This window comes from Corella eumyota, chromosome 3 (genome assembly GCF_963082875.1).
Source record: "Corella eumyota chromosome 3, kaCorEumy4.1, whole genome shotgun sequence".
Taxonomy (NCBI): Eukaryota; Metazoa; Chordata; class Ascidiacea; order Phlebobranchia; family Corellidae; genus Corella; species Corella eumyota.
In genome coordinates, this window is record NC_137492.1 from 19,139,029 (window position 1) to 19,149,927 (window position 10,899).

Below are 10,899 nucleotides of genomic sequence, written 5' to 3' on the forward strand. Positions count from 1 at the left end.
AAAACGGGTTCAGTAGCAAACTAAAATATTAACTAAAAGTTTTTTACAGAAATAAAAATTTTAAAAAATATGAAAAAAGAAATATTGAACCTGATTGTAATTTTTACAATTTTTGCACCATATTCAGGTAGCAATATTTAGTTAAACATAGATATTTATACACTTAGAAAAATAGCAGTAATATTTTTTCGTGGATAAATTTATTACTTTGTTTTAATAGGCAAGTGTACATCACCTGCATTATTTTGGTCGATGGACAATATTGCCCAAAATGGGACAATTTACCCTGACATTGGTGAATCACCAAAATGGGATGGGTTCCTAGCAGAAGATGCAAGTAAGTTTGCTTTAAATGCAATTTGTGTAACAAAATAAAATTTAACAAACGATATTGTTATTTTTGTATGATTTTTGCATTTTAAAATAACTGGAAATTACGAAAATAAAACACTCAAAAATTAAAAAAAAATTTTAAATGGAAGGAATAATACCAGGGGTAGCCGGGGATTGTCTTCAAATTCCCGACGAGGAAGTAGATTTTGGAATTATTGCAGATATACAAGATACCTGCTTATTTGATGTTACAATGTGTAAAAACGGTAAAGCAATTTGCTATATTTAAATATATTGTCTTACAGGCACAGCCCATTATTTAACAAAAATACAAAGATTATTAAAGGTTTAATATTTATACAGGATTTACCATTGCATTTTGGGTAAATGTGTACGAATGGCCTGGTTTATTAACACATATATTTCATACCGGAGTGTACCCTTTCCCAACCAAGGGTGTTGTAATTTACCCTAACGTTATAAATACTAAAGTAATTGCCGAAGTACTTACGCCAAACGGTATGTATTGAACAACTATACATTTGGTTACGTAGAATTTCCGCAATATTATAGCCATTCAAACTTGCCTTTCATATTTTAAAGGAGAAAAGTATACGGCTTCTATTAATACTGCTCTAATTGAACTTGGTACATGGACCCATGTTACTTTTACTTGGTCTGAATCAAATAATATTCGGGTAACTGTTACATGTATTTATATATAACAAAATTGTTAATGTCCAGTAACTTTCCCTTAATTTAAAATAAACCTAAGGTGTTTGGTTTAATGCCATTCACAACAATTCATTTTTAATTAAGATATATTTAAATGGAACTGAAGTGGAGACGTATGTTGTTGAACCCAATATTGAAACTGGTATTTCTGTTTTTACTCTTGGCCCGAGATACCCACTTGCACTTGGAAGCGCAAGTTTAAATATTTCAATCGACGAAGTGAAGGTTTGGTATGAAGAACAAGACGCTTCACAGATCAATGATGCTTACCAAAACTTTATCAGTAAATATAACAAAATTATACCGTTTTAATTATTTAAAGGCAATCGTCTTTACATTTAATTTGTGCAGGTCCTCCAACAACAAGCGTACAAACTACAACAACAACACCAGCAACGACCACTACTATACCATTACCATCAACCACAACAACAACTATAGTGCCCGCTGTAACTACAACATCTACAACGACTTCCACAGTATCGGTTCCATCTTTGCCAACGGCCCCGACAACAACGACCCAACCTTCGCCTACACTTATTTCCAATACAATTCCTAATACAGAAACTACGACGATAATGGAAGAAGACCCAGGTGAATATATCGAGATTTTATAGCTTTATTTTTTACTTACAGAGCAATGTAAAATAACTTGGTATAGTGGTAATGGCATCAGACAACAAGCCGAAAGGTCTAAGGTTCGAGCCACACCAACGCCACACTATATTCGCCCTTGAGCCAGGCATTTACGGATGGCTTTAACACGTCACTACAGCACAACCCTTTCCCAAAACAAAAATCTATTACCTTTAGTAAATATATCTAAAAAGGAACTTGTCTAAGTAACTTCTAAATTTAACTTACATTCCGATCTAGGGTGGAGCTGGCAAGCAATCGTTGCTGTATCGGCCGGAGTGTTTATAACAACCTTAGCTATTATAGTTGGCATGTGCGTTTGTTGCTGTTTGGCAAGAAAGAAGGATTCTGGAACCCAAGTTTAGATGTCAGAACATTCCAAAACCAATGTTTAAAAACATTGTAACATTTTTGTACAGTTTTATTAACGCAAATAGAGATTTTGAAATAAAAATGCAAGCGTTTGTTAGTTTTACCTCCTGGCTTACAAAAGTTGACACGTATCTAAGTAAAGACCGACAATGTCTTAAAATGTTTTGACCCAACCAGTGTTGTAATAAGGTTTTGTTTCTATAACCTTATCCTATTTCCTACGATGTTACGCCGAAAATTAAACCTTAAGAGAAAATGTAACTAAATCCGTAGCAACTATTATCGGTTTCGTTGACAATATAAATTAGGGCAATTGTTTCATGTTTACTAATACTTTGTTAAAGGCCCATATGAAGTTAAGTTAAAAGTTTAAATGATATTATATTGTTAAAAAGAACACAATTTAAAAATTAAAGCTTTAAATTTAAAAATTAAAACTGAGTTTTCAAATTAATTGGATTGGTTAAATTGCTTATACTTATACACGATTTAAGTTTTTCAATTATCAATTTAGATTGGTTGTCACTTAATTGTTTTGTTGCTAGTATTCCTTGTAATGTTAAGGCCAAATCGCGAGCTTGGTTAATTGGATTTATAATTTGAGAAATTTCGTTAAGAGTTGTGGAATGTTCTTTTTGAGTAGTGGCTGCTGTAACTTTTATTTTTTTTAAATTTTGTTTTCTTATGCAAATGAAATGAATATGTTTGCAAATTGTCCCTTTAATTAGATGATCTAAACATGTGCACGTGTAATTGTGAATGCACACATTGCAATCTTCACATTTTAAATGGCAATTTTGTGAACATTGCTTATTAGTTTTCGTGATAATATACTCATTTTCAGACTGTTCGCTCTGTACAAGGTAAACATCTTTTTTTTTAATATTGTAATCTCCCTTCATTTTTTTAGCACTCACATGCCTTTCTTTAATTTGATTTAGTTTCCACCCATGTTTATTTTTTTCCAGTCTTTCCAATCTTTTGAAAACCAAGTTTTCTTCAAAGTCCAGCAGACTTTGAATGCACCTAAATAATGTAATTATTGGTTAATTTGTTTAATTTAATGTCATTGTTATATACTGATCAACTTACTTATCGACTCTTTTGCTACATTTTCCTCCCAAATAATTGTACTTAAATACTTTATGGAAAGCTTCCACATACATATTGGTGTTGATGTTTGAGCCCTTTCTTGAACAAGTAGACCATTGTTCAAAAATGGGAAACCACTCTTTTTCAAAATATAGCCCAAATTTATGTGTAATTTCGGTTTCTAAAAGACTGTCTTTTAGTTCTATAAGCATAGATTTTGCCTCTAAATATTCTCCAGTTTGACTCACTGTTAAAAGCTTTTTATAAATTTCTTTTCGCAAAATGTGATCCTTAGGACAAAAAGGTTTCATTAAATAATATAAAATATATTTAAATATAAATAAAAGAATAATACTATAATTTAAAACGTTTTGCTTACATTTATTAGATTTAATTTCCCTGTCCAGTCTTTGTGAACATGCCATGAACACAAAAGTTTTTGGGGAGTGCAATTAAAAACTTCACTCCAAACACGATAAAATTGAGGGGCCTTATCAGACATGAAATATTGAGGGGATGGAACCACAATTTTAAATTGATCAAAAAAGGTATTTTTTAGTTGAATAAAAAACGGTAAAAGAACATTAGCACTTTCCCTATTGCAAATCATCCAGGCAACTGGAGCACCGCAACCAAATTCATCAACAATAAGGATTGTTACCAATTTGAAATCATATGCATTAGTGCCATGGGTTGAATCCATACATATGACATTGTGCCCAAATTTTTTTAAAAGGTTTAACATATATGTTGTAGTAAAAGCTACACAAAAATCACCATTTTCAAAATGTAACGCTTTGGCTCCTTGTTCCTTATACACTAGCACTTTAACCTAAAGAAAACAATGTAGCTTATAAAATATATTGTATTATTTAAATTTATATAATTCTTTTTGTTTTATTTGGAATAGTTATATAACTAAATTTTAAACTTTCTATTGTTTCATTTTGACTTTTTTTCATTTCTTCTACCAGAATCTCAACACTCAAGCAATCATTGGAATGTTTTATAGAGTTGTTAAGATTTAATGAATTTTGAAAATTGTTTAAATCTTGGCGTGAGACCATGTGAATTCTCTGATATTTAGTTTTCGGTTGACAGGTAGATCTAATATCTTTTAAAATTCTTTTTGAGGTGACACCAATAGCTAATTTTCCTAGAAATAACCATTTATTTTCTTAAAATTTTAAAGCAATAAAAATCATACCAATTATTGTTAAAATAAATGTACCTTGTAATTTAATTTTGTCCATTTTAGGAACTGAAATGTGACCTAAACTTATGCTGTGGCCATAGTGCAGCAGTGACCCAATCACTTGCACTTTTCCCCCTACAAGTTGTTTTGCAAGAAAAGATGCGGTACACATTTGTCCAATTTTCCGAGTACCTTGCGATTTTTAAATGGCGCTCGCCCTCAACAGAAGTACTTTTGAAAAAACCACTCCTATTACATTTATATTTGAAACTAAATAACCCATTGATGGCTTTCGTCGTGTCTTTGTGTACAAAGTACGAAGCATTTTTTTTTTCTACATCAGCTTTCCAATTTAAAAAATCTGTAAATTTTTTTACAATTATAAGATTGTAATAATTTTTAAATGAAATAGTTGTTTTTTCAATATTATTAATTTAAATTTATAACCTTCTTGTGTATTAAATGTTTGATTTATTTCTTCCCCTTCAATTTTGTGTTTAATTTTAAGGTGATTACGTAAATCGTCTATAAACATAAAACCCTTGGTACAATCATTTTCTTTGCAGAACACATTGAATTGTTTCACCTAGATATGTAAATATTCAGAAAGCTTGTGTATTGGTTTATATTATGATTCTTTAGTACATGTTACATTTACTTTCTTTTTTAGGTTTTAATTTGTAGATGGACTTTTTTAAATTAACCTTGCTGTGAACGTTATTCAGGTGATAGTAAAAAGTTGATTTCTTGCTTGTTTTAAAGGTGCATTTTTTACAAAGATACTCCACCATGTTTTAATTTTAATTAGAAGTTGTGGGTGTTTTTTAATTGTTCTTAGTTTTATTTTCAAAATAATTTAGTTTTCCCGCTATTTTTTACGACATTTTATGTTGTATTAGAAGTGGTTTTACTTAATATTTGGTCTAAATAAATTTAATTCATTTCTTTCCCGTATGCTTGAAGTATAAAATTGTATATATATTGTGATTTATCATAATACAGTCTTGAAAATGTATTTATTATGTTTTGTTTAGCTTTGACCATGTTTTATTTTAATTAAAATAAAAAATTTAATGAATTAATATACGGGCTTAAAGCCCCTGGGACATGCATTTTGCAAACGTTAGTAAAAGTATATTTTTGCATTTACGACAAAGGTTTATATTTTTTTGTAATTTATTTACAAAAAATAACCTAATTTTATTTCGGTTTTGAAAAGTTACAGTAACTCAAAAATAAATATTGTTAAAATCCCACGAACCGTTGTGAATTTACTTGTGACGTCAGAAGTGGCCTAACATGCCATTTTGGAAAGAATTTTTTTTTTGATTTAAGCGAGTGTGCAGAAATATTTTTATTTTGTCGGCGTTAATATGTTTTGCCAAGAAGAAAGCGAATATGATTCAGTTTGTTTTAATGAATCTCTTTTGGAAAATGGAACTTTTATCGAATACATGTAATATCCCGAGTATTTTGAGGCCAAGTTGGGAAGGGTAAACAAATCTGATATTGTTAGTACACACGTGTTTGAGGTTTTTAAATCAAGTTTGCGTGAAGGCAGGGTGTAAAATACGAACTAGTAAGATGTTTGTAATATCTGTGAACTTGTTCAAAATACTTAAATCAGTTAAAATAAATACAAATTATAAGTAGCTCCTGCTTTTTAAGAAACATTTAAAAAATATTTAGTATCACTTAGCCTTACTGCTAAACAGCGAAGCTAAGCCGTCTTTTTTGTTTTTTATTTATTTAACTATGAGTTTTTATGTAAAACAAGTGCCATGTAACAACTGGGTTTCTATAAGTTCAGTTTTCCAATCAGTATGCTGTAGGTAAATTAGAAATCTGAACAGTAAAACAGAAGTGCTTGCTTGCAAAACTGCTCACCTAGGCTTTAAAGGTTTTTGCCTTAATCAATGGGTTTTAGAAACAGTCTATTTGGTTTAGAACAAAATTATGGTGTCATGCAATTAAGGGATCTTATCACAAGTTAGTTTTTAAATTAGATTTATTTAAAAGAATGCTTTATCCTTTTTTTGCTAATTATTAGAAGTATAGGCATATGGTCTACTGACAACTTATGCGAAGGGGGTTTGGGCTATTTAAAAAGAAATCTTAGAGTTATTAAAAAAAATAATAGAACACTAAGATGTTTAAAATATTACAAAAAATATTTAGAAAAAAGGGAATTTTACAACGTGATGATGTTTGCCACTCTTTTAAAATCGTATCGTTTGCACAAACTGAATCTTTTGACGCACAATTTTTGATTCCCGGGAATTCGTGGAAACTAAACATTTTGCCAAATGCATCAGCATTCTTACGGCCCCCAACCAGACATTTTCTCACTGTATTTTTTTAGTTTTTATTAAATACAAAATATTTAAACGGAATTTTTTAAATTTAGACTAAATAAGGTACTTTTTTGCCATGACTTTTAATATTTTGTCCTCTGCGTATTTCTTTGTAATTATTATTAACGTCACAAAGGATTTGTTGTGACAATTTTAATATTTTCGAGTAGCTTATATTTCTTTGTTTTTTACCTCACGTTGAACAAACTATTTCTATACGAAATTAAAACTTACAATTTTGCGTAAATGTAGTAAATACAAGATAACAAACTTTAAAATCAATCATTTGCCAACTTTTGTTATTTGTAAACTGCGCAATTGTACAATTACGCTCAGTTTTGAATAAAAATGGGCGTACGCACTACTAATAAGATTTGTAATGCTTTTTATATCATATAGGATATTATTTTTGTAGCCAAAGCTTAGCCGAGTCATAAATTAAACATTTTGTTGAAAAACACATAAAATATTTGATTAAAAATACATTTAAAGTTAAAATAAACACAGTGCAGACAGCAAAATATTTGATATTTTTAGGCCAAAGGCCACCTCTGACGTCACAATGGATTTGTTAGGATTTTAGTGTAGTACGATTTCAACCGCTCCTAACTTTATAAAAACACGTCATAACAAAATTTTTTTTCTAAATTTTTTTTTCGAAGACCCAACGACTTTATCAAAGTCAAGTTACTTTATGATGTCCCAGGCGCTTTAACGAATTTGGAATGACAACTGTGACGTCAAAATGGCAATTAGTTTTGAAAATCATAATCATTGGCGCATGTCTAAGAGAAAAGAGCAATAAGAAAAAGGTTTGAAGTTGGACCCATAGAGATACTAATATATACACTAGAGTGGGCTTCGCATCCATTTTGTGTCGCAAATTGAAGACCGATTTGCCATACTCGCCAGAGTTGCCAAAGCAAAATTTAAACTTTTAGATTGTTTTTAGGAAACTAAAATAAACATTTTTTTACGTTTAATTTAATCTATTTAAATCATTGATCAATAAAAAAATGTTATCTTTTTATTAAAAAGCGAATTTTCTTGATTTTTTATCATTTTAAAGTGGTCTTGCAAACCTGTGCCATAGAGGTTGCCTGTTTAATAACTATTTGTAAGAATCGAAGTGTTTTACTTGTATAGTGCTATTTTATACATTTTTTTGGAATTTTTGTATTAACTTTGCTAGATAATTTTTAAATTTTAACATAAAAATAATAAGTAAATTGTTCAAAAATTGCAAATGGCAACTCTGGCCAGTATGGCAAATCGGGCTGTAATTTGCGACAATTTGCAGTGAACAACTGCCTAGCAACACCTACTCTAGTGTATATATTAGTATCTCTATGGTTGGACTCGGCCTTTCTAACCGTTCGTTCTCTCTTGATTTTTTCTTTTATTATGTCACAATAATATCCGAAGATTTAAGGTATTTAAGTTTATCCTCATTTTCGTATTTATTTTTGTAATATTTTTTTGCATTTGTTATTTTAATCATTAAATTAACTAGAACAAATATTATAAAATTTTAGCTGTTCCACAAAATAATTTTGATAAGTTTTAATGAAAAATGGAAAAATCGTTAAACAACAAGAATTTCGATAAATATTTGTTTAGCGAAGTTCATGGTTACTTTTATTCATTTGAACCCATTTTAAAATCAGAAAAGGCCCTTTTTATGTCTTTAAATTGACAATGGCTTTTTGTTGTTGTTATGATCGGGTTTGGCTATAGGTGGGTCATGCTTTGACAAAATAAATCTATTTCTTGTCAAAATATTAACTAAAAGTTTTTTACAGAAATAAAAATTTTAAAAAATATGAAAAAAGAAATATTGAACCTTATTGTAGTTTTTACAATTCTTGCACCATACTCTGTTTTTACTCTTGGCCCGAGATACCCACTTGCACTTGGAAACGCAAGTTTAAATAATTCAATCGACGAAGTGAAGGTTTGGTATGAAGAACAAGACGCTTCACAGATCAATGATGCTTACCAAAACTTTATCAGTAAATATAACAAAATTATACCGTTTTAATTATTTAAAGGCTTCCGTCTTTACATTTAATTTGTGCAGGTCCTCCAACAACAAGCGTACAAACTACAACAACACCAGCAACAACTACTACTATACCACTACCATCAACCACAACAACGATACCGACCACAACTATAGTGCCTGCTGTAACTACAACATCTACAACGACTTCCACAGTATCGGTTCCATCTTTGCCAACGGCCCCGACAACAACGACTCAACCTCCCACTACACTTGCAGGTCCTCCAACAACAAGCGTACAAACTACAACAACACCAGCAACAACTACTACTATACCACTACCATCAACCACAACAACGATACCGACCACAACTATAGTGCCCGCTGTAACTACAACATCTACAACGACTTCCACAGTATCGGTTCCATCTTTGCCAACGGCCCCGACAACAACGACTCAACCTCCCACTACACTTGCAGGTCCTCCAACAACAAGCGTACAAACTACAACAACACCAGCAACAACTACTACTATACCACTACCATCAACCACAACAACGATACCGACCACAACTATAGTGCCCGCTGTAACTACAACATCTACAACGACTTCCACAGTATCGGTTCCATCTTTGCCAACGGCCCCGACAACAACGACTCAACCTCCCACTACACTTATTTCCAATACAATTCCTAATACAGAAACTACGACGATAATAGAAGAAGACCCAGGTGAATATATCGAGATTTTATAGCTTTATTAACTAAAAGTTTTTTACAGAAATAAAAATTTTAAAAAATATGAAAAAAGAAATATTGAACCTTATTGTAGTTTTTACAATTCTTGCACCATACTCAGGTAGCAATATTTTGTTAAAGATAGATATTTATACACTAAAAAAGAGCAGTAATATTTTTTCAAGTATAAATTCATTATTTTGTTTTAATAGGCAAGTGTACATCACCCGCATTGTTTTGGTCAATGGACAATATTGCCCAAAATGGGACAATTTACCCTGATATTGGTGAATCACCAAAATGGGATGGGTTCCTGGAAGAAGATGCAAGTAAGTTTGCTTTAAATGCAATTTTTGTATCAAAATAAAATTTAATTTTAACTAATATTATGGTTCACGTTTCTATGGTTGTTACATTTTTAAAATAACTTAAAAATAAAAAAACAATTTCTTAAATTGTAGGAATAATACCAGGGGTAATCGGGGATTGTCTTCAAATTCCTGACGAGGAAGTAGATTTTGGAATTATTGCAGATATACAAGATACCTGTTTATTTGATGTTACGATGTGTAATAACGGTAAACCAATTTTCTATACTTAAATATATTATCTTACAGGCACCGCCTACTATTTAACAAAAATACAAAGATTATTAAAGGTTTAATATTTATACAGGATTTACCATTGCCTTTTGGGTTAACGTGTACGAATGGCCTGGTTTATTAACACATATATTTCATACTGGAGTGTACCCTTTCCCAACCAAGGGTGTTGTAGTTTACCCTAACGTTATAGATACTGAAGTAATTGCCGAAGTACTTACGCCAAACGGTATGTATTGAACAACTATACATTTGCTTACGTAGAATTTCCGCAATATTATAGCCATTCAAACTTGCCTTTCATATTTTAAAGGAGAAAAGTATACGGCTTCTATTAATACTGATCTAATTGAACTTGGTACATGGACCTATGTTACTTTTACTTGGTCCGAATCAAATAATATTCGGGTAACTGTTTTATGTATTTATTTATAACAAAATTCTGCCTAATCACTTAATGTCAAAACGCTTTTTGAGGTAAAAGGTAAGTTACCGTTTAAAGAGTAAGTAATTGTATACATTTATAACAATACTACGCGAGAGCATTATAGAATAATTCAACAGCACTGCGTGTAAATAATGTCCAGTAACTTTTCCTCAATTTAAAATAAACCTAAGGTGTTTGGTTCAATACCATTCACAACAATCCATTTTAAATTAAGATATATTTAAATGGAACTGAAGTGGATTCGTATGTTGTTGAACCCAATATTGAAACTGGTATTTCTGTTTTTACTCTTGGCCCGAGATACCCACTTGCACTTGGAAGCGCAAGTTTAAATATTTCAATCGACGAAGTGAAGGTTTGGTATGAAGAACAAGACGCTTCACAGATCAATG

The 10,899-nt window shown here is 30.9% G+C and overlaps 2 protein-coding genes across 2 annotated transcripts; one reads left to right on the top strand and one right to left on the bottom strand.

Moving 5' to 3' along the window:
- LOC145745619 (uncharacterized) lies at positions 1-3,386 on the top strand. The gene is made up of 8 exons (XM_082563747.1): positions 1-127; positions 221-337; positions 483-599; positions 697-852; positions 937-1,031; positions 1,153-1,351; positions 1,420-1,662; positions 1,945-3,386. The coding sequence occupies exons 1-8, from the start codon at positions 70-72 to the stop codon at positions 2,067-2,069; spliced, it is 1,110 nt and encodes a 369-aa protein (XP_082419873.1). The 5' UTR covers positions 1-69; the 3' UTR covers positions 2,070-3,386.
- Positions 2,508-5,154, bottom strand: LOC145746016 (uncharacterized). The gene is made up of 6 exons (XM_082564195.1): positions 5,068-5,154; positions 4,811-4,949; positions 4,140-4,324; positions 3,548-4,000; positions 3,169-3,458; positions 2,508-3,102 (listed from the first exon to the last, which is right to left on the bottom strand). Exons 1-6 carry the CDS (start codon positions 5,152-5,154, stop codon positions 2,508-2,510), a joined length of 1,749 nt encoding a protein of 582 aa, XP_082420321.1.
- Positions 5,155-10,899: the final 5,745 nt, after the last annotated feature.